The 25,703-nt window shown below is 48.0% G+C and overlaps 1 protein-coding gene across 1 annotated transcript in view; it reads left to right on the top strand.

Moving 5' to 3' along the window:
* The window catches only part of Laptm4b (lysosomal protein transmembrane 4 beta), a gene marked incomplete in the record, with an annotated part of 51,177 nt that overhangs the window by 714 nt on the left and 24,760 nt on the right, over positions 1–25,703 (top strand). Inside the window, 1 exon segment of the mRNA XM_013512773.1 lies at positions 16,597–16,708. Coding sequence (XP_013368227.1) covers positions 16,597–16,708 — 112 coding nt within the window.

Below are 25,703 nucleotides of genomic sequence, written 5' to 3' on the forward strand. Positions count from 1 at the left end.
CCCGGCCGGGCGGCCCTGCGCCTTGTCGCCGGCGCGCGGCGCGTCTGCGTGCGGGCTTTCCCTGGGATCGGCGCGTTTGAGGTCGTACTGGTAGGGAGCGCTGCCCTGGGCCGTCCCCGTGGACTGCGTCGACCTGAGCGGAGTCCTGCATTTTGTGTTTTGTGACTGCGTGGTGGAGAGTTCCTCCCCGGCTGCCTCCTCGCAGGGACCAGCGCGGCAGCACGAGGAAATGCCTGAAAATGGGCGGGGTGCAGATAGGACTTGGGAGAGAGTGCATTCTTATCTCGTTCAACAGGAGGCTTTTGTTGGCTCATTTTTAATACTTGATAGTTTCTTACGTAGTATGGACGTTGTGTTGAATAGAAAACTTCTGCGTTCTTTTTTTTTCCTTGGTGGTGGGAATCGAACTCAGGACATCATGCTTGCCAGGCAGGCGCTGCGCCACTGAGCTGAATGCCCGACCCTGCGGTGTCACCTTGAAGGAATCATTTTTACCCCAGTACGATGTTCACTCTGCTGCCCCGCGCCCCCCGCCCGCAGTACCAGTTGAACCCAGGGCCTTCACACTGCGCTACATCCTCAAAACTTTATTTTGAGACTGGGTCTTGCTAAGCTAGTTGCCCAGGCTGAGCTCGAATTTGTGGTCCTTCCCACTTCCTCCGCCTCCCAGTGTGCTAGGATTATAGGCATGCACCACCACACCCGACTCTGCTGTTCAGTTTCGGGTTTCCTTTAGTCTGCGCCAGCCCTGGCCACACAATAGAAATTTTTGGCCTTAAAAGCTTTCAACCAGACCTTTGGTGTGCATGGAGTCTTTACCGCAGTGTGAATGAAGATTGAACGTCAGTGTGTTGGCTTAACGCTGACTTTTCTGAAAGCCAAGAGATTATTTACAGAAATTTAAAGTCAGAGCGAAAGCATAGTAAGTGGCTTCAAAATAGTGCTTTTATTGATGATCAGGGCAGACTATTTTATACAAGTGTCTTGTGTGCTCCTTGAAAATGCTCCAGTCTGCAGACTTGCAAGTACATTAGTGAATGTCATTTGTAAAATCTAGGGCACTGCATTAGGCAAATGTGCTCCGTGATCTACAGGAAAGATAAATCTACTTGAGCCTGGTTGTTGGCCGTAATCCAGCCTGACCGTATCGGTGTGATAAAGGAGAGTACTCAGCCTGGTCTGTCCACGCCTGGAGCAGGCTCTTCGAGGGAAGCAATTGTTGGGGTGTGTTGCTGTCCTCCAGTTGGAAAGGTGGAAATGGGGTTTCCTTTTTAAAGGTGGAAAGCTTAGCAAGGATGGGAAAAAAGAATGCTCCTGTAGGTAAATAAATCTCTATGAGAAGTGGGGTTTAAGTACTGGGCAGTGAATAGTACTTCACAAGACTTGCTGTGGTCACACTATTACTTTTTTTGGCCCCCTTGGGTAAAATACCTAGGAGTATAATTGTTCATTGGGTAAAAATTATGTTTAACGTTACAAAAAGTCTTTTTTTTTTTTTTTTTTGGTTTTTCTCCGGTACCGGGAACCGAACTCACGACCTTGCACTTGCCAGGCAGGCGCTTTTGCCGCTGAGCTAAATCCCCAGCCCCCAAAAAGTCTTGAATGTCAAAAAAGATTTAGACTTTTCATTAGCGTTTCCCTCATATCTGAAGTATGGGTTGGTTATCTAAAACCTTTGATCTCTATGAACGTTTGTAAAACTGCCCCTGTGGCTAGGAGCCAGGCCCCCTCTTTCTTCCCCCTCACTCCCTGTAGAAAGGGGGAGAGTTTCCAGGAAGAGAGGGGAGAGCTTAAGCTGAACCGGCAGACAGGAATTTTTGTGCTCCTATTGCTGGTTGTTTCCCACCGCTGCCTTTTACTAAGCCCTGGGTGCCGCATGCTATACTAGATGCTTTGCAGAAGCTTCATTTGTGTATCCCTAGCGCAGTCACGTGTCTTATTCCCATTTTTATGGATGAAAACCAAGGTAAATTACAAGGTCCCTTGGTGGGTTTGTGATGTTATAGTCTGTCCTCTTTCTTTTTTTTCCTCTTAAAGTTGTGTTTGTATTTTGTTTTCTGCCTTGAAATAACAAAAGTTTTCAGTGGGGTGACCGTGGTCTTCAGGTAGTTACTGAGGTCATTTTTGTCTTTTTTTAAATTTTATTTTATTTTTATTTTAAAGAGAGTAGTAAATGAGAAACAAACAAAAAAATAGAACAGTAACAGCATACCAGTATCACAAACATAAACAAATCAAAGCAAGCACATTTAAAGTGATACAGGGTTTCGAGACAAAATAATAGGAATTAACGGTGGCTGTTACATTACATACCCCTATCCTCAGGTACGTTGCTCAGATTACCAGATGGAAGAATGGAAGATTGCTCTCATTTTTGTCTTTATCTTTTCCTTCCTTTGATTGAACCGTAATGCACATACAGTGAAAGTCACAGTTACTGTATACAGTTCATTCAGTTGATGCCTGCGTGACCCACACACATTTCCAAAATCCCAGAAGTTCTCCAGTGCCTCTCCCTAGCCAGTCCCGACCTCATTACTTCATCCCTTATGTCAATGGTAGGTGACTTTATATGTGGAATTATACTCTGACACTTTTATGTCAAGCTCCCTGCACTTAGTGTAACTGTGTATAAGTAGCTTAGTCCTTTTATGGCTGAATAATTTGTTCTATGAATATGCTGCAGTGAATGTTGAAAAACTTTTAAAAATTTATTTCCGCACAAGACACATCGCCATTAATCCCCTCAAAATGCTCTCCCTTACTTTTTTTTTTTGTCTTTTTTTTGGGATAGGGTCTCACTATGCAGCTCACTATGCAGCTCACCTTGAACTCACTTTGTAGCTCAGGGTGGTCTCAAACGTGCAATGATTATCCTGCCTTGGCCTCCTGAGTACTGAGATTACAGGCGTGTGCCACCATGCCCGGCTCTCTCCCTTACTTTGAACACATTCATCTCATAGTTCCTGTCCCCCCTTTTTTTTTTTTTTTTGGTACCGGTACCGGTACCGGGAATTGAACTCAGGACCTCAGCGCCAGGTAGGCGCTATGCCACTGAGCTATCTCCCCCACCTTCTAGTCATTTTCTAAAGCAGTTCCGAAGTTCTCTTTCATGCCTTTAGTTGCAGTGTTGTGGCTGCCTGTGTCAATTTGAAATGTTCACCTTTGGTCATTTTAATTTAGGGAAGAGCCAGAAGTTGCACAGTGCCAGATCCAGTGAAAAGGGCAAAAGAGGGTACATTGTAATGTTTCTGTGTCAGCCTTGCCTTCCCATTGGGTGGCACTCGCCAACAATGTTCACTGTGTTTTTGATGAAGAGAACTTCATTCAGAACAGTTTCAGAAAGTGGCAAGAATGCTGGGGATGGTGGTGCACCCATGCAATCCCAGCACTTGGGAGGCTGAGGCAGGAGGATCACCACAAGTTCCAGGCCAGCCCAGGCTACCTAGTGAGTTTAAAGCCACCTTGAACTACACAGCAAGACCCTGTCCCCCGCCTCAAAAAAAAGTAGAGGGGGATATATTAATGGCAGCATATCTTTTAATGTAATTTTTGTTTAAATTTGGATATTCACTGTATATTTTGATCACCCCTTGTATACCGTAGTTCATTTATCCATTAGTTAGAGTTGGATTTTGAAGCTGGGCGTGGTGTTGTGCACCTGTAATCCCAGCACGCAGGAGGCTGAGGCAGGAGGATCATTTCGAGTTTGAGACCAGCCTGGGCTACCAAGTGAGCTCAAGGCCAGCCTGAACTGTATAGCGAGACCCTGTCTCAAAAAGACAGACAAAAAAAAAGAGTTGGATTTTGAGGTGGTTTCCAGTTTGGGGCTATTTTGCAAATGTTCAGTTGCTTTGAACATTCTTACACAAGACTTCTTGTGAACTTACGTTTTTTATTTCCCTTAGGTAAATAAGTACTGATGAGTGATATTGTTGGACATCGTATAGAAAGTATGTTTAATTTTATTAGAAACTGCTGCCAGGCACACCTGTAATCCCAGCATCCTGAAAGGGTGAGGCAGGAGGATCACAAGCTCGCCTGGGCAACTTAGTAATGTCGTGAAACCCTGCCTCAATTAAAACAAACCAAAAGGCTGGCATGTAGGTCCGTGTGAAGGCCCTGGGTTCCATCCGTGGACTGTAATCAGCCAATGGGCTGGGGGTGTAGGTCAGTGCAGGGGCCCTAGTTCAGTGGGGGTAGGGTATGAGAACAAGACAGGACGAACCAGTTAGCTATTTTGCACTCCGCTAGCAAGGTGTGGAATTGGAGTTGGCCTGACTTTCTGCCAGTCTTCAGCTTCCGCCAGCCTGGACATGTGGGGGTTCATCGTGGCCCCGGTGTGCATTTCTCTTATACATAGTGGTGTAGAAGAGTTGCTTTTAGTTTTTTTTTTTTCCCCTGAACATCTCTGTCCCTTTGTGAAGTGCCATTTATCCCAGTTTTGATTGGAGTTTGTCATTTTTTCCTATTGATTTGTAGACATGGCTTCATATTTGAGCACCTCCCAGCCTCCCAGATGCGCACCAGTAGGCCTGACTTGATGGCTTCTCTTTGCATCTTAGAGAAGTTCTGGTGTTAAAACTATTGATTTTTTTGGTCTGGCGCAGGACAGTAAAACTGACATCCTGTGTTAGTAGAGAGATTGATAGCTTTTAGTGGGCTTTCACATTTGTTCTTATTTAGACCTTCGAGTAACCCTGGTGGTGCTTGATAGTGGCAGTGTACTCATTCAAGATGAATGGTTTCTTTCCAGCTGTCAGAGTCTATGGTTTGGCCCATAATTCCAGAGCAGGATATGAGCTGATTCATGGCATTTCTGTAGTCCTCTCTGCCTCTTGCCTGGTATTTTCTGTACTACAGTAAAGGAACAAGAGTACTAAGCACAAGAGTTTGAAGTTTAGCCAGGCATGGTGGCACACACCTGTAATCCCAGTACTTGGAAGGCTGAGGCAGGAGGATCATTGCAAGTTCAAGACCAGCCTGGGCTACAAAGTGAGCTCAAGGCCAGCCTGAACTGCGTAGGGAGACCCTGTCTCAAAAAGACAAAAAAGAAAAAAAAAATTAGAAGTTTACTTTGCAGGCAGTGAGGAACCTTTGAGGAATTAGGAACAGGGTTTAAGGGAGATTAAAATGGTGAGCTCTTCCATGTGGCTGGAAGAGCAGGTCAGAATGTGTGTTACACCTACAGGTATGAGACTGAGTAGGGCCAGCCTGCTGCTGAGGCCTCTCGGTGCTGTAATACAGGCAAGAGTGTGGTTTGGTTTGGTTTGTATGTTGTTTTGCAGTACTGGGATTGAACCCTGGGCTTCACACATGCTAGGCAGGTTTTTATCAGTTAGTGAGTGAATGGTACATGTCTCCCTTTGCCACCAGACTAAGTACCCATCTGATTTAACAAATTGAAGCAGTTTCGATAGTGAGAGAGACTAGATTTCTTTAAAGCGCAACTCCCTTTATTTTCCCTAGTGTAAAGAATGAAGGACAGGGGGCTGGGGATTTAGCTCAGCGGCACAGCGCCTGCCTGGCAAGCGCAAGGTTGTGAGTTTAATTCCTGGTACCGGAAAAAAACAAACAAACAAAAAAGAATGAAGGACAGTGGTATAAAATATTTGGCTGTAGAGAGTTGAAGATATTTAATCTTTTTTTTAGCTTTATTGCTAAAAAGTTATTACTAAAAGTTGTTAGGCTGTATATCCATCAAAACATTTATTTGTATTTATCCATTGATTTGCTTTTTTTGAGACACGATCTCACCATGTAGTTCAGGCTGGCCTTGAACTAGCAGAGATCCTTACAAGCATGCAGCACTGCACCCTGCTCATCAGAACATTTCATTTTGGTCTTTTTGAGACAGGATCTCACTATGCAGTTCAGGCTGGCCTTGAGCTCACTTTGTAGCCCAGGCTGGTCTTGAAGTCCCAATGATCCTCCTGCCTCAGCCTCCTGAGTGCTGAGATTACATGTGTGTGTCACCACATCCGGCTAACAATCTAAAGATCTTAATTTGCAATGTTTTGGATTATAGAATTGGAAGAACTTCATCATCCCATAAACTAGAATAAGTGTTTCAAAGAGCAAAGCAGAGCAGGAGAGGTTTTTACAGATTGAAAAGGACCAAGAAAAGCAAAAATAAACAAGAAAAACCGGATTGGTCATTTCAGTTACTTCACTTGGAAAGGCTCAGCCTGAGACAGATAAGAAAATAACTGAGTGGTTAGCATCAGGTTACTTCAGTTGTTTTTTTTTTTGGGGGGGTGTCTTTTTGAGACAGGGTCTGGCTATGCAGTTCAGGCTGGCCTTGAGCTCACTTTGTAGCCCAGGCTGGTCTCACTTGCAACAATCCTCCTGCCTCAGCCTCCCCAGTGCTGGGATCACAGGCATGTGCCACCACACCTGGCTACTTTCTGGAAATCTTGTTGCTGTCTCTCATCCTGATTGCTGAGGTCAGATTAGGTTTAGTTTCAGTTTGGTGACAAGGGAGCAACGTTAGCCTGAGTGACTCCATTTTAATATGTAGCCTTGTCTCTTGCAGCCTACTATAGGCGCCTAGTATAAAACAGTGTCCCATCTAATTGTTACTTAACAGTGGAAGTACAGTTTCAAATTATTAGTAACAAGAACAGTAAGATTTAACTTTGCTTTTATTTATTTTTTATGTATTTTTTTTGCCGTTTTGAGGCAGGGTCTTGCTACGCAGTTCAAGCTGGCCTTGAATTTACTTTCTAGCCCAGACGGGCCTCAAACTCACAGCCATCCTCCTGCGTCAGCCTCCCCAATGCTAGGATTATAGGTGTGCACCATCATGCCTGGCTTTGAACTTTATTTTTTAGGTCTTTTTTTTTTTTTTTTTTTGAGACAGGGTCTCAGTATGCAGTTCAGGATGGCCTTGAGCTCACTTTGTAGCCCAGGCTGGCCTCAAACTTGCAGCTATCCTCCTGCCTCAGCCTCCCGAGTGCTGGGATTACAGGCGTGTGCCACCACGCCCGGCCAGGATGCCAATTCTTTACTATCCAGTCCGAAATGGAATTGTTACTGAGACAAACACTCCTGTCCCGGGGAAGGAATCTGATCACCACCGTCCAAATGAGAGACCCCTCTAAACCATCCCCTCCCACCAGAGCTGCACCGGGAGCTCAACCCTGTCAGCCGACTACTGACAGCAGCTGCCTCTCCCTGCGCTTTGCCATGCCTCATCCTCAGAGAGAGCCCAGGAGGGCGTCAGTGCAGAGGACCCGGTGCAGCTGCCTCAAGATGGGGGCCAGGCCTGCGTGCCTCCCCGAGGGGTGCACTGTGGATTAAAAAGTATGCTCACCTGCTCCAGTGAAGTCTACGCAGACATTGGTTGCCCCATGGGTGGCCAGGACCCCTCTGCATTTTGTCTCATCCTGAAAAGGTCTTCATTCTTCCCACGAGCACTGACTGCATGACCTGGTTCCCCATCGGATCCGTATGACCTAAGCGGCTATGCTCATAATCTCACTGGTTGATCATAGTTTGGCCCCACGTTGTACCCACTGCACGATTTTACTCTATACAATGTCCTCTATGAAGTGGGGCCGTGGCAGCCCATTTTTCAGGTCCCCTCCTGTCTCTCAAGAGCCTTATCTCTTTTTTTTCCTTTTTTTGTCTTTTTTGAGACAGAGTCCTGCTATGCAGTTCAGGCTGGCCGTGAGCTCACTTTGTAGCCCAGGCTGATCTCGAACTTGCAGTGATCCTCCTGCCTCAGCCTCCTGAGTACTGGGATTACAGGCATGCACCACCATGCCTAGCTAAGAGCCTTATCTCTCTCTTTTTTTTTTTTTGTTGGGGGATACCGGGAATTGAATTTGGGACCTTGCGCTTGCCAGGCAGGCACTTGTACCACTGAGCTATATCCCTGGCCCCTTATGTCTTTCTCAATAAATATTTCCTCCTGTTATCCTCCTTTGTTCCTTAAAATTCATTCCTCAGTTTTGAGGAACAGGAACCTGGCGAGTCTGACACCTACCAGGTTGACTGACTGGTTTCCCCTATATCATTTGCGTGGCCACCAGCGCTGTGTTCTCTCAAGCCTTGTTCTTGGCAGGGAGCCACAGCCCCTGTCACTGAACCCGCTCCCCACGACCCTACAGAAGACCCACCCCCCCTGCAGCGCCAGTGCGGTCCCTCAGGTTTGGTCTGCAGTGAACCTGGCCTGTTGAGCGCCTGCCTCTGCTGCTTCTCCTTTCCCCCAACACTCAGCCCTGTGTGTGTTCTTCAGAGGACTCGTGGTGGTGGGAGGAACTGGGTATCTAGCAGCTTTTCATCAGCCGGCCCGCTGAGTCCGTCTTCACAGAAGGGGCCACAGATCCTCAGTGCTGCAGGGAGCCACTCTTAGCAGGAGAACCGACCAGCTTCCTCCGTGCTTTGAAAGGGTTTGGACTCTGGGCCGCACAAGTTGAGGTGGCAGATTTGACTCCTCATCTTTCTTTTTTTTGGCAGGGGGATCTTTTTTGAGACAGGGTTTCACTATGCAGTTCAGGCTGGACTTGGACTTGAGCTTACTTTGTAGCCCAGGCTGGTCTCAAACTCGCAACGATCCTCCTGCCTCAGCCCCCCAAGCGCTGGGATTACAGGCGTGCGCTGCCACACCCAGCGATTCCTCATCCTTGATCAAAGCTGTCTATCCGAGTCTTTGCTTGGCTTCTCTGGCATCTGCTCGCTTGCTCTTTGTGTTAGCATTGGCTTCTAACCTCTGCGTTTGTCGCAGAACTGCTATGAGAAGAGAGGTGCACAGTGCAGCCCTTGGGTAGCAAAGTGCGAGCCTGTCCTGCTAACCGCACGCAGACCCTGGCCCACGGGGCCGCTCTGCTGGCCACAGTCTGGGCTCCCGTTGGGTGCTGAGGCTCCTGCCTCGCTGACCCCCGCTGCACGGTTGGAGTCAGCCCGCACCCGCCAGCACTGTTTGCTGTGGCCCTGCGGCCCGCACACAGGGCAGCTGCAGGGACCAGCGCGCCCTTCGGTACTGCGATACTATGAAGTAGAAAGGACCCGCCAGTCACCGGGATCCCGGGAGCCAAAACGACGATGTGACTGGCTGTCCCGAGGGCTGGAAGATACCCTCTTCAGCTGAGTGGCTAGTGACACGTCCACCAAGCAGAGAGGGGCCACTCACTTGACCTGTGTGGGGTGTCTTTGTTCCTAGGTCCCTGGGGAGCTCTCGCAGTGCACACCCCAGGATAACAGCAGGAGGCTGTAACTCCAGACTCCATGACGGGACCTGTCCATTTCAGTATATGTGCTGCGGAAGCAAGCACCAGGACCTGTCGATTTGAGTCCTTCAGGTTCTCTCCAAATTGGAGTTCATACTTCTAGAAGTAAACCTGTTGAGGAAGCATCTTGGAACAACTCATAAAAATGGCCATGACTATTGATCGAGCCACATGCAAACGTTTTTCCTTGAGGTGTGCTTCACGGATAGAACTCTGAATTGACTGTGGAGACTATTTTAAAGGTAGCATGAACAGCCACTTCAGCAGGAAAAGTTAGTCCTGTGAAACAGAAAATGCCATTAGCTTGTGGGTCAGAGAGCCCTGCCTGCCTGTGGGTGAGCGCTTTCCATGCGAGAAGAACACAGTGTGGACAGCTGAAGCCTGGAAGGAATGTTGATCCTTACTTGGTTTCACCTTTCTCCCCTCCCTCCCTGCCTCTTCATCTGTCCTCCCGAGGCGTTGCTGAGGACCTCCATCCTGTGTGAGGACGCGGGTGCAGGCAGTGCCCTTGCGGTCTTGTGACCTCGCTGTGCTGCGAGGTCAGCTGTCAGCCTGTTACTCTCCAGCTACTGTGGCTCTTGTGCTTCCACGGTAGTTAGGACATTTGCTGATCTGTGGAGCACTCTTTGGTAGCAGTGCTTTATTTTTATATTTTTAATTTTTTTTTTTTTGCGGTACTGGGGATTGAACTCACAACCTTGCGCTTGCCAGGCAGGCACTTGTGCCGCTGAGCTATATCCTCAACCCCCTTTTATATGTTTTTTTTTTTTTTTTTTTTTTTTGCCGTAGCAGTGGTTTCGTGGCACATGGGTTTTTCTTTTCCCCAGTACTAGGTATTGAACCCAGGATCTTTGCACTGAGCTTACATCTGTTTGATAGTTTTTCTGTGCAGAGTGTAGGTCTCTGTTGCCCACCCCAAAGTAGGGTCTGCCTCTTCATATTTGGGGATTCAAAACAAAATGTTCCTGTAGGACCGGGTGTGCTGGCGCATGCCTGTAATCCCAGCACTTGGAGCGCTGAGGCAGGAGGGATCCCTGTCCTTGGCTGTTAGTGAGTTCAAGGCCAGCCTGATCTGCATGGTGAAATCTGCATGTATCCAGCGCTTTGAAGTCTCACACTGACCCTGGACAGCTCACTGCTGCTCCGTGCAGGGCCGTCTTCTGCTGTGAACATTCTGTCCACTGTGCAGACCTTGCTCCTGAATGCTGCAGACCTGTGTCCCGAGAGCATGTAAGGACTGGAACCCAGCACGTCTCCTCGGGAGCCTGGGCCTGCTTCTGCCCGGAGGCGGCTGCTTCCTTTTGCAGGCAGGCCAGCCTCTGGCTCCGGGAAAGAGTTCCCAGCCTGCTGCCAAGGGTGGGTGAGCAGGGCCCGCTGGGGCATGTAGCGGGCTGAGTGAGGATAGATTGGTAACAAGCGGCCGCCTCAGTGATCTGCAGCCGGAGGGGTGGCCGCGCGGCTTCTCAGCTCAGAGCGTCACCCACAAAGAAGCCGGGCCATGGTCTGCACAGTTGAACGCAGGGCACCTGCTTGCTGTTCGTTAAAGGGTTCTAATAAAAGTAGAACTGCCGTGGCTTTGCTTCAGCGTGACCTCGAGACATCAACTTTAGAAAGGGCTGCCAGCCCCGTGGCCACCAAGAGTGCAGCGTGTTCTCGTGGTGACCTTAGCAGTTTTCCTGAACAGTCAGTGCAGTCCGATATCCAAAAATGGTTTGTGCTGCAGTTTCTGTCTCAGCATTTCCAAAAGGCTTGTTACTTCTTAGTACTGATAGCTTCATCTTCCTGTGAAGTCTTTCAGCCACATACTAAATTGCCTTTTCTCTCTGAGTAGAGAACACCATTTTGGTTGGTTTTCCTCCCCATTGGGTAATAGGCTGCCCTTTGGGGTTTGCATGCCAGCCTCTGGAGAGAGTGGCACATGGTGTTTATACAAGTGAGCATATTACAGATAGTAAGACTGGAAGCCAGGCATGGTGGTGCATGACTGTAATCTCACCACTCAGGAGGCTGAGGCAGGAGGGTTTCCCACAAGAGAGTTCAAGGCCAGCCTGGACTATACTGTGAGTCCCTGTCTGAACTGTACTCACTCCCCCAAAAAGACTGAAGCTTTTATACAGCAGTTTTTATGTAATGTACTGTGAACATTTTTTCGCTGTTAATATTATTAAATATTGTCAGGCATGGTGGCGCACGCCTCTAATCCCAGCACTCGGGAGGCTGAGGCAGGAGGATCATTGCGAGTTCAAGACCAGCCTGGGCTACAAAGTGAGCTCAAGGCCAGCCTGAACTGCATAGTGAGACTCTGTCTCAAAAAGACAAAAATAAAATAAAATAAAATAAATTATTAAAATATTATGTTTGCCCTTGCATAATTTGCTGTAGGGTCATTCTTGGATTCAGCTTTCTGCTTCAGTTTCTGGTTGTTTCTGTGCCTGCCTGGCATCTCTGAAGGTGTGAGTGTTCTTAGGGTTCTTTTCTGGAGACTTTAAAAAGTATAGTCTACAGCTCTTCTGGGTGTCCAGACTCGGGGTGCAGGGCTCCACTTGGGAAGTGCTAGATTGTCCAGGGGTGGAAAACGCTTTGGATGCCTGGGGTGTCTGCAAGGCCTAACACATTTCCGTAATTGGATAGAGGCTGGATTTATTTACACGTGGAAGTAATTGCCAAGAACAAGGAAAAACAGGTAACACTGCGGGACACCTTGTACCTGACGTAGCAGAACAGACGGGAGGGGTGAAAGTGAGCAAGAGAGGACAGCAGCCTCGGCCTTCTGCGTGGAGATCAGCCGTGCTCATTGTGGACCTTCCCTGCCCCTGCCCCTGCCCGTGCTCCTGCCCCTGCCCCTGCAAGGGTACCCACTCCTGGGTCCCACTGGCAGCAGTACTTCTGCCTCAGTGGGAACTGATAATGGAGTGATTTCCATTTCCTCTTGAGAAGTTCTTACCCAGTGTTCAAGATTTTTTTTGTTTGTTTTTAAGATAGGGTCTTGTTGTGTAGTTCAGGCTGGCCTGAGCTAAAAATCCTCTGCCCCGCTAAATCCCCCGCCCCTTTTTTTGTTTTGTTTTTTGAGATGGGGGTCTTGCTCCATTGCAGAGGCTGGCCTTGAGGCCTTGAACTCACCCTGTAGGTGAGGCTGGCTTCACCTGGCTACACTCACCGTGTAGCCCTTGTGGCAGTCCTCCTGCCTCAGCTTCCCAAGTGCTGGGATTACAGGTATGCACCATCACGCTTAGCTGGGCTTCAAATTCTATTTGCCCTTTTCCATCTGAGTGTTTACCAGCTGTTGAGGCTTGTCCTACACTTCACCCCTTTGGGTAGACTGAAGTCTCCCTGGATCCTCTGTATTCACACTACCGAGCTGTGCCAGTTTCCCATCAGTTCAGCCCAGATGCAGGGGCACGCAGAGCTGTTGGGGTCATCCCACCTTGCATTGGGATGGAAGAGCGCAGGGGTGAGGTGTTGCCATGTGTGGTTGGAGTGTCATCCAGCTTGGCTTTCTCTGTCTGGACACCTTGCTGTAGTGGACTGACAGTGGTGGTCAGCTTGTAACCACCGGTTGAGCTGAGTAAGGATGGTGCTGGGTGTGGGAGGCCCACTTGGGGACTGTTGCCAGCAGCATAAGAGGCAGAACTGGAGGAGGAGTAAGGCTGTGGAGAGCTGGTAGAAGCTGTTGCTTGTTTTGGAGGAGCTTGTCATGCTGGCTTTCTTGATGAACTTGGCTGTTTTCATCCTCCAACGAGCTCTGGGCCTTGCTGGCACTGAGAATACCTTCAGTTCACTTTGGGGGCGCTCTGGTCCTCACTCTGAGCATTGCTTCCTAGTTCCAGAGGGGAAGAATGTACACAGCTTAGTCTCCTGAAAAAGCTTGCTGCATGGGCTTTCCTGATGGGAAGTCAGCTGTCTTCACTATCAGAGGAGCTCGGGACCTCACTGTTGCCGAGGATGGCTGTGGCACTTTTCAGGGGCGCTCTGGTTCTTACTTGGCACGTCGCTTCCTGGCTCCAGTGCAGATCCCTCAGCCTGCTAGCACAGATCCTTCATCCCACTGGCACAGACTTCCTAGATTCCACCACTGACCTTTGGGCCTTCCCAGCACAGATCCGTGAAACAGGCCTGCATGAGATGTTGTTATGGGCTCTGGGCCTCCAGTTGGAGCTCTAGGTCTTCAGCTGGACTCATACCGAACATTGCCGTGGGATCCAGGCCTTCGGCTAGATTTCTTGATCTTAGTGTGCGGACAGATTTCCTGCACCCTCTTGTATATGATTCTTTGGGTGACTACTGTAAATAATCTTGTAGAACATGTGTCCTGTATTACATTGTTCCCCTTGCAAAATAAAACCCCAGACCAACACATGTGCCGAGAATGGGACACCCATGACAGTGGGCACAAGAGGGGCCACGTGGCTGGAGACTCGGGAGGCAGAAGCGTCCAGGAACAGCAGGGCATAGGCGTGGGGCCCAGGACCTACTCTGGAGAGAGGAGGCTGCACCAGACTCACCAGTGCTCACGTGAAGGTGATGAGAGGCCAAAGTGCACATGGCTGTCAGCTCAGGGAGGCTGAGGCAGGAGGATCATTGTGAGTTCAAGACCAGCTTGGGCTACAAAGTGAGCCCAAGGCCAGCCTGAACTGTATAGTGAGACCCTGTCTCAAAAAGACCGAAAAAGAAGGAAAGAAACATCAGTAACATCCTGTCTTTCTGTCCTCCCTTTTCTGTTCTGCCTTTAAAGCTTCAACTGTGTTCCAATTTGGTGAATTCGTTCTGTTTTGTTTTGATGGTACTGGAGTTGAACCCAAGGCTTAAGGACTGAACTACATTTTCAGCTGTGTATCTTATAGTTTGAGATAGGGTTTTGCTAAGTTGTCCAGGCTGGACTCAAACTTGAGATCCTGTTGCCTCAGCCTCCTGAATTATAGACGTTCGCCGCCGTGCCTCGCCTTTCTCTATCTAAGTTTGTTTTTTTCAAAGTATTTCTATGTTCTGTGTATTCCTATGAAATTTCACCTGATCTGTCATATGCCTCTTTCAAATGAAATAATGTGGAGGGGGTGAAATGCCAAGAGCAGCGACTGCGTGGAGCGCCTCGGTGCCCTCCAGGGCCCCACGCACCGGCCCGTGCTCTCCTGAACTTGCCTTCTGAACAGTTTCTTCCAGTGCACTTTGCGAGCCGCGCTTTTTAAAGTGTGCTGTGAAGTGTTTGGGATCTTTGCAGAGAAACAAGAACGAAAGCTGAGAACCAGCGCTGGAAGAGCGGTGTGCTTCCCACTGCACCCTCGGCACCTGAGAGAGCTGTAGCTACAGCTCATGGTCCTGAGGACTCTGCAAGGGGCCGCTCACACTGCTCCACTGTGTAAGACAGCACACTGGGGTGGACAGTTCGGAAGAGAGAAGAGGGAACCCCCAAAATCCCAAGGCTGCCAACACTAAGCGCTCAATGCTGCCAGTTTATTTTTTTATTTTTCTATGTCCTTTTGAGACAGGGTCTGGCTAAGCAGTTCAGGCTGGCCTTGAGCTCACATGGTAGCCCAGGCTGGTTTTGAATTTGCAAAGATCCTCCTGCCCCAGCCTCCCAAGTGCTGGGATTACAGGCGTGTGCCATCACACCTGGCAGTGCCGCTAGTTTAAATCAGTCCTGGCGTGGACATCTCACCAGATGACCCGAGCCCCTGTAAGTAGTTGCTGTTTCCATGTGCAATTTTATAGTAGCAGGATGTGCTTTAGTTCATGTTGGTAGCACAAATTGTTTTCTTTATGTGTATGAAGGTTTTATATGTATTTTTCCATTTTGAAAAGAGGGAAACTTTGAATGTAGAAAAGGAAGCAGCCTTAGTCCGAGGATGCTTGGGGCTCCAGGCCAAAGCTCTCCAGGGCCAGCCAGCTGGGAGGAGGAGGACAGGCCTGCTGCCTGGGCGGGAGATGCAGGCGCAGGAGAAGCAGGTTGTGGGGTGAATCACTGGCAGAGGTTAGGTCTGGGAGTCTGGATTCCTGGACTCAAGCCCTGTCTCTGCCTGTGGACTGAGGGGACCCACGGCACCTACTTCAGTAGGTTATTGCAGGGCCTCAGAGAAAAGGGCTTAGCATAGTGCCCATGTGGTGTCCAGTTTTATTAATGGAGTTACTGTGATTTTTCTTTTTTTCTTTTTTTTGATACTGGAATTTGAACTCAGGGACCTTGCACATGCCAGGCAGGCGCTTGTGCCACTGAGCTATATCCCTGGCTGTTTTGTTGAGACAGGGTCTCACTATTGTCAACCTGACCTGAGGGAGGGGGCTGGGGATTTAGCTCAGCGGCAAAGCGCCTGCCTGGCAAGCGCAAGGTCGTGAGTTCGGTTCCTGGTACCAGAGAAAAACCAAAACCAAAACCAAAAGAAACAAACAAAAAAAAACCAAAAAAAACCTGACCTGAGGGAGACCTTCTCAATAAACATGCTGCCCTCCACAAACAACAGGAAACCACTAAAGGGGGCTGTAAAGAAATTTGGGGCTGGACATACAATCTCCCCAGACCAACAGTGCCAGAATGTCCAGCATTAGCTGCATACCTGTGCTGATGTTCTAGGAACTTTGACCCACATATTCCATCCAGATTCCTTGGGATTATAACTTCATCCTCCAACCCTATATAAATTTAACCTGCTGCACCTTCTGCCACTATAATTTCGATCTCAGCCTACCTGTAGCTAGCCGCAGTTAAGCCAGCCTTTTCCTCACATAAGCCTGTGTTTCTGAATGTTTCCTTGCATGCTGTTAATAATAACAAATATGTAGTTCAGGTGTGCCTTAAGCTCACTGTGTAGCCCAGGCTGGCCTCCAACTGCAGTGATCATCCTACCCCAGCCTCCTGAGGGATTACAGATGCATCCAGCATAGTTACTGTGATTTTAAGGGTAGGAAGCAGAAAAAGGAGGAGCCGAGAGAGAGGTGTTGGGGAAGATGATTTTCCGTGGGTGGGCTTTCTTAGTAGTGGAGGGCCGCATCCTCAGCAGAGCTGGCCTCCCAGGTCCTTCGTGTCACTGAGCGCTGTGGGAGCGAAAGCCCGGGAGCTTTGCATTCACTGCGGTTCCTGCGTGCTCTCAAACGCCCGAGGTTCGGGCCTGTCAGACCTCCCAGGGGAACTTGGGTCACAGGCCTTCAGCGGCCTGGCCAGCAGGAGCACACTTGTGCAGCGCCCCAGCTCCAGCCCTGTGCGCGGAACCGGCACTCTGTGCCCCCCGTGTGGGTGGGTGGGAGGGGGCCGGTGGGGCTCCTGCCCTCGGCTGGGCCTGGCGCCTTTGCCGCCTCCCTTAGCCACAGGGCCTGGTGGTGTCAGGCTGGGCTGTGCCCCGCCGCCCGGGGCTCACGCGTGTTTGCTCTCCCGCAGCTCATCAATGCCGTGGTCCTGCTGATTTTGCTGAGCGCCCTGGCCGATCCACATGAGTACCGCTTCTCCAGTTCTGAGCTGGGAGGGAACTTGGAGTTCCTGGACGATGCCAGTAAGTACAGGCGACACTTGCAGACACCTGCAGACGTTCTGGGGCTTTGAAGGGCGGGAGGGCTGGCTGCTGCCCTTCCTATTAGAGCACGGGTACTGATCCATGGGCATCTTTGAGCAGATACTATTTTTCTTCACATCGTTACAAATCAAATCAACAAATATTTACATGCTGCTCATGTTCTCCCTCTGTTGAGTCTAAATGGGATCTCTTTTCCTCCCATCTAACGCCAGCTTGTCGCTTTAAATGATTACCCTGTCCTGGGCTTTTTCCGAGCCTTTTGCTCTCAGCTGGGGAGGAGGGCTGTGCTGCTCCCCGTGTCTGCCTTTTTCAGCCTGGGGTAGGTGGGGCGCTCCCTGCTGGAATTCGGGTGCTTTCCCCACGCTGGAGCGGGCTGGGCGCTGCTCTGTCTGGTGAGCGGGACTTTGCACCTCACGGTCTGTGTCCCGCCAGGGAGGGCGGGGTTCCTCTTCGTGGCTTGAGGGAAGGAAGGGGGCGTGTGTCTCAGTGCGGAGATGGGGTTTGAGAGACTCTGGGAACATCCAAAAGACTGAGGAGCAAGAACTTTATTTCTAGAGCAGGAAAGGCTGGCAGAGGTGTGTATGCCTCAGAGGGCTGGGGCGCAGAGCTGAGCCTGGGCTAGGCCTGGTCGGGCCCGAGCACCCCAGCGAGGGTGGTGAGGGACGTGGGAATCAGCGGAGCTGATCAGGAGGTAGCATCATGCCTGCGGGGAAAAAACGAGCCCCTTTTTCAGTTCATATTAGGGATTTTCTGTACCCAGGCCTTTGCACTGAGTTCAGTCTTGGCCTTTTAAAATTTTTTGTGAGATAGGACCTCATTATGTTGCCAAGTTGCCCAGGTTTGGCTCAAACTTGAAATATTTCTGCCTCAGCCTCCCAGAGTGCTGGGATTACAGCTAAGACTTCATCTTACACGGTGATTTTATTTTATTTTTTATTTTTGGTCTTTTTGAGACAGGGTCTCCTATGCCGTTTAGGCTGGCCCGGAGCTCAGCTTATAGCCCAGGCTGGTCTCAATTTACAACCATACTCCTGCCTCAGCCTCCTGAGTGCTGGGATTATAGGCGTGTGCCACCACGTCCGGTTTACCTAGGTGATTTAGATAAGTGTCCTTGTTAGGCAAATAGGCTCAAGTCAGTTTGGATCCTGACCCAGCCAGGTTTAAATGTGCTAACCTTAAGCTTTTCTGTGCCTTAGTTTTTCCTGTCTGAAAGAGAAAATCTTAGTATCCACCTTCCTCAAAGGGTTGTGGGTGTTTCCGTGGGAGCTGGCAGTGGGAGGGGCCCAGTGCTGTGCACTGTCCTCCTGTCCTTGCTTAGAGCTGTTGCTGTGGAAAAGCGGGAATGCCCTTCAGTGGAGAGATGGGACTTGAGTCAGGAGCCTAGGGAGAAGTCTAGACTGCAAGGTACAACTGAGGACGTCAGCCTAACAAGTGGCATTTGTGTTAGGGAGAGAGGGAAGAGAGGGGAGAGAGGGGAGAGAGGGGAGAGGAGTCCCAGGATTGAGCTGGGAGTGCTGCTTGCTACCTGGGTGGGGGGCATCAGTGGTGAAGTCACCAAAGTCAGGGCAGCTTTGTGGCTTCCTTTCCTCACTGCTGTCCACGCAAGGAGAGGCGCCTGGGCCAGGTTATCCTAGGTTTGGGATCACGCCAGACCGACACGTGACTTCTGCAGTACATTTCTTATTCTCTCTATTCCGAATAACTCGATTATCCTTAGGAATTCTTCCAGAAAGGATGATGAATTTCATTCATGTTAAATTAATATCTCCCCGCCTTTCTTCCCCTGAGTTTAAATGCTACATAAGCGGCACATAAAATGTTTGATTGACATTTGAAAATAAATTCTCTTTCATGGTTTCTGGAATAAGGATTCCTTTCCTGAGAGGTAACTGAGGTTAGAAAAAGAAGCTGTAAATGACCCTGCTGGGGTTTTGCCCTGCCCGCGTGCTGACACTGCAGAGGTCCATCTGGGGCGACTTGTGGCATGGGCTTAATGTAGCTGCCCCCACAGCTGCTTGCTGCCCCTTAGGATTTGGAAACAGCAATTTGCAGTGTTGTGTGGATTAATTCCAGTGCATTTGCAGTTTCTGTCATGTTTCATGTGTTTGAAAAGATTGAATGGTTTGTAATTCCTTTGAACACTTTTTTTTTTTTGGATAGTTCCAGGAAGTGAACCCAGGGCCCTTTTACTGAGCTGTCTCCATCCTGCCCTCCCTTATTTTGAAATAGGGTCTCTCTGCATTGCCCAGGGTGGGTTTGAACTTGTGATCCTCCTGCCTCAGCTTCCTAGAGTGCTGGGGTTGTCAGTACACACTACCTTGCCTGGCCACATTTTGATATTTTGAAATCAGAATATGGTTTGTATTAAATCAGCATAGATTTAACTTGAAGATCAATTTTCTTTCCTTCAGATGTGTGTGGATAGAGGAGGGTGTGCTTGAGATTGGACCCAGGGCCTTTGGACTGAGTTATACCACCAGTCATTTTGATTTAAATTAACTTTTTAATTTTATTCTATTTTAAGGTTGAGTCGTGCCAACTTTCTCTTGGCTGGTCTGGAACATGTGATCTTCCTGCTTCAGCCTCCCAGAGTGCTGGAATTACAGACAAGTGCTGCCTTGCCTGGCCTCTCCTCCAGATCTTTATTTTTGAAAACGTTAAACCTTTTAGAAAAGTTGCATGTACAGTGAAACCAATCTTTTTCATGAACAGTGATTTGTAGTTCCTCTTTTTTTTTGCCTTTTTGAGACAGGGTCTCACTATGCAGTTCAGGGTGGCCTTGAGCTTACGTTTTTGAGGCTGGCCTCAAACTTGGAATGATCCTCCTGCCTCATCCTCCCGAGTGCTGGGATTACAGGCATGTTCCACCATGCCTGGCTAAGAGTAGAAAATTTTATTGGACAAAAGGAATGGGGAATAGAAATACTCCTGAGAGGCAGGAGGGGTCCTAAATGTGAGTTGCCCCTCATTCTTTGTAGAATCATGTCTTACTAAATATTGAGTAGGTACAGAACAGTGTGTATAAAATACACCAGAAAGTTGGTACTGAAGTACTTGTGTACCTGCCAGTGGGTTTAATGTTTTGTTTGGTTCTTTTTTTTTTTTTTTTTTTTTGAGACAGGGTCTCACTATGGAGTTCAGACTGGCCTAGAGCTCACTATGTAGCCCATGCTAGCCTCAGACTTACAGTAAACCTCCTGCTTCAGCCTCCCAAATGCTGGGATTACAGGCATGTGCTATCACTCTCGACTTTTTGTCTTTATTATTTTAGTTTTTCTTGTTGCTGCCTGCCAGTGGCTTAAGAAACTGAATTTTACCATAATTTTCAAAGAATCCTGTTCACCTCTTTCTGATTGCTTCCTCCACTCAAAGAGGGCTACTTTCTGAGTTGTCCTCCCTTTTCCTTATAAATTTGCATATCTAACTGATCTGTTGCATACTTTTCCTGAGTTTGAGCTTTGTAGAATGTGCTCATGAACAGGGTACATTTGCCACAGTTGCTTTCTTGGTGCACTATGTCTTAGAGAAGATGAGTCTGACGCTTGTTACAGATGTGCAGGTTGCTCCAGAGGGACCGCCGGGCGGGCTTTGCCGTGGGGAGAGACTGGGACCTCCCAGCCCAGCCAGGATGGGGGGAGATTTATTTGTAGCCAAGGAGCAGGGGTCATAGGGTTCAGTGGGTAGAAATGACCAAGAGGGAAACTCGAAGGCTAGGGGTTGCAGGATGCATTCAGCAGGTTTCTTGCTGTGTGCAGCTGATGTGATTGGGGGAATGCAGGGGAAGGTAAGTGGAGGTGTGGAGTCCAGGAAAGGAGTGATACCTGGGAAAGTCATGAGGCAGTGAACAACTTTATTCTACACTGGTGATCCTGGCTGGGATCACTTCCCACAACAAAGCCAGCAGCCAAGTGCTTGTGGGCTAGCATTCTAGATGATGTGTAAGGCGAAACAGAACAGCCGGGCAGTTCTCTGATTACTAGCAGGTGAGATCATCGGTTACAAGGCTAGATTAATGATCGTGGAGCTTGTTACAGTCAGACATCCTGCGTGTTTGGTTATGCTCTCATGGTTGCAGGGGGTCAAGAAAGTAATTATAGAGCCATGATGCAGTTATAGAGCTAGGCAGTTTTCAAAAAGAACAAAGTTGTAAAAAGAACAGTTTTTCCTTTTCAGAGGAATTTGATCAGGCCTGAAAGTGATCAGATACCAAGGATGAGAATTTCCTAAAACTGCCATGAGAGGATTCTTGCTGAAATGGGACTGAACAGAACAAAGACAGAGCCCATGGTTGGCCTCGTCACAGAGAGGGCTTGAGCTACCTGACACAGTCTGGACAAAGGAGAGACTGCCATGGCCCAGCTGGGAAATCTAGCTCCACCATCAGTCTCCAGCTGCAGAGGAGTCTGGGAAGTGGAGACAGTAGCGTGTTCTAGCTGCTGCAAAATAGAAGGCACATTAGGTCATGAGAATACATGTTCAGGGCCACTGCACTACGTCATGCGCTGCAGGCAAGGTCAGGCCTGTCCTATTTAAGAAATGTTTTTAGCCTGGTGCAGTAGCACATGCCTGTAATTCTAACACACTGGAGGCTGAGGCAGGGGGATTGAAAGTTCCAGCCCAGTCCGGGCAACTTATCGAGAAGACCCTGTTTCAAAATTTAAAAATAAAATAAAAGGGGTTGGGGATGTAGCTCAGTGTAGCCCCTGGGTTCAATCCCCAGTGCTGCCAAAACAAAAGGAAATGTTCTGACTATTCTTAGTAATTTGTTTTTTCTTTTGTGTTTTAGCCTCAACTTGTCCAGTTCAGTTTTTTTTTTTTGTTTTTGTTTTTGTTTTGGTACCAGGAATTGAATGCACAACCTTGCACTTTCCAGGCAGGCACTGTGCCGCTGAGCTATATCCCCAGCTCCATCTTGTCCATTTCAAAAGGAAATCCTTTTGTATATTTTTGACCGTTTAATTTCACAAGTTTAGGGCTAGGAATTTTAGCTAGGTACAGTGCCTACCTGGCAAGCATGAGGTCTTGAGTTTGATTGACAACTTTCCATGTGTGTCCTATCTGTAACATCTTTTTTGGGAATAACTTTCCTGATGGTAAGATTTACATGTCATAAAACTATTTAAATATACAATTCAAAAACCTTTAGTAAATATGTAACTTGCACAGCTTTTTAAAAAGTTCTCACGAGGCGTGGTGGTACATGCCTGTAATCCCAGCACTCAGGAGGCTGAGGTAGGAGGATTGCTTCATGTTTGAGGCCAGCCTGGGCTACAGAGTGAGTTCAAGGCCAGCCTGAACTGCATAGTAAGACCCTGCCTCAAAAAGACCAAAAAAAAAAGAAGTCCTCTTGCAAGATATGCATTTCAGGTATTCAGGTCTTAGTTTCAGTGGAGTCCATGGGAGTTTTCATGTGGTTTTTACTAAGTTTATTTTCCTGAGGCCTAGTCTCACAGCTTGGTTCCCTAGTGAAAATAATCATTAAAATGTTCGTGGGTTTTCTATTATTGAACAACCTGAATGACAGTCAAGTAAATACAAGTACCTCAGTCTAAGATTGTAGCTGGCAGGAATTAATAGCTAGAGCAGAGAAAATCTCTGAAGTTGATGTTGAAATATATTATTTATTTATTTATTTATTTTTGGTACTGGGAATCAAACTCGGGACCTTGCACTTGGCAGGCAGGCACTTGTACGGCTGAGCTATATCCCCAGCCCTGAAATACATTATTTAATAAGCTAAATGAAGGCAGCTACAGAGCCTGCAGGATAGGCCGCTCCCCAGAGACAGGGAGGAGGCCTGGGATATTGGGGCGGTGACTGCTAGAGGTGGCTGGGGGTTCTTGGAAGGATGAAAATGTTCTGGCACTCATAGTTTTGTAGCTTTGTGAAGATACTGAAAAAGAAAGCCACTGAAGTATACATATTAAAAAGATGAATTTTGTGATTATGTGAATTATGAAGGGGAAAAAAAGACTCAGGCCAGATACCTAAGACCTTAATAAATTCTTCATTCTTGCTTTTGGCTGAAAATAGTGCAGTCCCTCTGAACACTCCTCCCTTCATTGGCTTTCTCTGGAATTCTGTCTTCCTCCCCTGCTGTAACTTGTAACTAAGCTCTGGATCGCAGCCTGCCGTGCAGGACCCTTCCCAGTCTCCTCAGCTTGTCTGTCTTAGCTGTGTGATGGGAAGCGGGAGGTGGCCAGGGCTCTGACTGCCAGCGAGAGGGCAGGATTGGCCACAGAGGGAGGGCGCAGCTGGTGAGCCCAAGCTTTTGCCTTTCCCCATCCTGTGTGGTCCCTGACCTGTCAGGACTACATGCAGCTGAAAACAGTCTACACTTCCCGGGGACAGGATATTCACAATACAGTTTGCATGTGCTACAGTGCCCGAAATGTGGCTAGAAAGATAGACAATCGGCATAAGAATGGTTTATCAGTAGACAAGGTGTGGGACAGCAAGCTAGGTGTGAGTTTTATGAAGTAAATAAATTCAGCAGATAGATAAATTAGAAATAGACTGAATAAAGGCAATTCAGGTAATCTTATATGACTGTTCTATTTAAATGACTGAGTATTGGGGAACCCTTTCTGTTTATGCCTTTTGTGCCAGTGGTGTAGCTTTTCTTAGGATTCTTTTCAAATTAGAGCTGCGTCATTAAGGCAGGAATTTAATTTAGGGACCACTGTAAGGGTGCTCTGATGTTGGGTGTTAGTGGGGCTGGTGGGGTAGTTCACAGGTTTCCTGCCTGAGTCACAGAAAGGAGTGCAGGGCGCCCGGCGAGAGGCCTGGACAGGGTTGGTAGTAGCAGCCTTAGAGAAGGGCACACGGCAGGCGCGTGCCTGGGTGAGGGGCAGGGGCTCGGATGTGTTTTAGGGGTGGAAATCTGTGGTGTTTGTGTAGCTGCAGAAGTCTGGCACCCAGTTTACAATGGAAGAGCGATGAAGGGTGCATTCTACACACGTGACACACAAGAAAAGGACCGTTTTACAGACTTAGTGTAGTTGTGACTGTTACGAATACTTTTGGAGTGCATTTCCTGGAAGGGGAAAAATTTTGCAACTTTGGGTTACTTTGTGTCCTGAAGTTGCAGCCTTCCTAAAAGTACAATTTTATTTTATTTTATTTTATTTTATTTTATTTTTTTTTTTTTAACTATTTATTTATTTTTTTTTTGTTGTTGTTTTTTTGGTTTTTCTCTGGTACCGGGAACCGAACTCACGACCTTGCGCTTGCAAGGCAGGCGCTTTGCCGCTGAGCTAAATCCCCAGCCCCAAAAGTACAATTTTAAAATTACAACTTTTGTCTTTTTTTTTTATCTGTCTTTATTTCTTCTACTTCAGTAGCATATTTTTATTTTAATTCTTTTATTTGTGCCTTTTAGATTCCTTTGAGTTTTATATCCTTTAGAAAAGACATTTAAAATTTTAAGATTAGGCTTGAACCAGGCAAAGTGGCCCATGTAAGGCTCCAAACCTGACTCCCAGCCCCCAGCCTGCTTACCAGCAGGGAGCTCCCTCAGCACCTGCAGTTGTCCTTGGCAACCACAGGAAAGGAGATTAGATAGGGTAAGGAATTTTGCAGGTTTCGGCCCATCTGGGAACATCTGGAGACATTGCAGATTTACACTGGAAACTTCCAGGACTCTGCCCCCTGAGGTGCAAGACAGCCAGAGAACTTCGACCACAGGTGTTTATTGAGATCTTCCCACCCAGCATCCCCTGCTTCTCTCTATCCCACTTCTCTTTGTTCCAGGCACAGGGTCTTATCTGCTGCCTCCATCCAGACACCATGAACTCCATGCCATGTTGCGTTTACACAAGCCTGGTAGTCTCTGCTGCATCCTCCACCCCTCTTACATATGTTATGGTTCCCAGCTGTAATCCCAGCATTTGGCTGAGGCAGGAGGATCGCTCTTGAGTTTAAGAGCAGCAAGGGCTACATAGTGAGTTCCAGGCCAGTCTGAACTGCATAGTGAGACCCTGTCTCAAAAAAGAAGAAGTTAGGCTTAAGTGAAATTTAGTTCTGGAGGGTTTTTTTGTTGTTGTTTTTAAGAATATGCAGTTTAAAAAAAAATACGCAGTTTTAGCCAGGCGTGATAGCGCACCCATATGTTTATACTGTCAGTGTGTGCAGACAGGCTTTCTCCGCATCTGAGGAGTTAAGCCACTCAGCCTTAGGGTTGCATGTGAAATGAATTCAAGCTTGTCCTCCCCATTGATCCAAGAATAATGTGAGGCTAAGTAAGCATTTTAAAATTACAAAATTGCCAGGCATGGTGGCGCATGCCTGTAATCCCAGCACTTGGGAGGCTGAGGCAGGAGGATCATTGGGAGTTCAAGACCAGCCTGGGCTACAAAGTGAGCTCAAGGCCAATGTGAACTGCATAGCGAGACATTGTTTCAAAAAGACTAAAAAAAACCAAACCAAAACAAAACTACAAAATCAACTACTATATGTAGTGTCTTGAGAGAAGTGACTCTTACGTTGCCTTTTTCTTCCTTTTGAGACTCACCTGTTCACTTCTGTAAGAGTCATCCACATCTTCACAAGTTTGTTGCGTTCAATCTGTAGACTAAATTGAAGGAACAAGAACTTTTTTTTTTTTTTTTGTATTTTTGAGACAAGGTCTCGCTGTGCTGTACAGGCTGGCCTTGAGCTCACTTTGTAGCCCAGGCTGGCCTCAAACTCGCAACGATCCTCCTGCCTCAGCCTCCTACCTCAGCCTCCCGAGTGCTGGATTATAGACGTGTGCCACCACGCCCGGCTGAACTTTTTTAAGAGTAGGAAAATTTACTGGGGAGAAAAAAAAGGGACTCGGAATGGGGGTAGGAAGAGCTGAGAGGCAGGAGGTGCCCCGAATGAGTTACCAATGAACCCACTTCTCGAAGGAAGTTTTATAGAATAAAGTCACAAGGGGTGGGAACAGTGTGGGTCAAAACTGTAATGAACCATAAGGTTACAAGTATAGCTGCTT

The sequence above is a fragment of the Chinchilla lanigera genome, unplaced genomic scaffold (genome assembly GCF_000276665.1).
Source record: "Chinchilla lanigera isolate Chin_1 unplaced genomic scaffold, ChiLan1.0 scaffold00016, whole genome shotgun sequence".
NCBI lineage: Eukaryota > Metazoa > Chordata > Mammalia > Rodentia > Chinchillidae > Chinchilla > Chinchilla lanigera.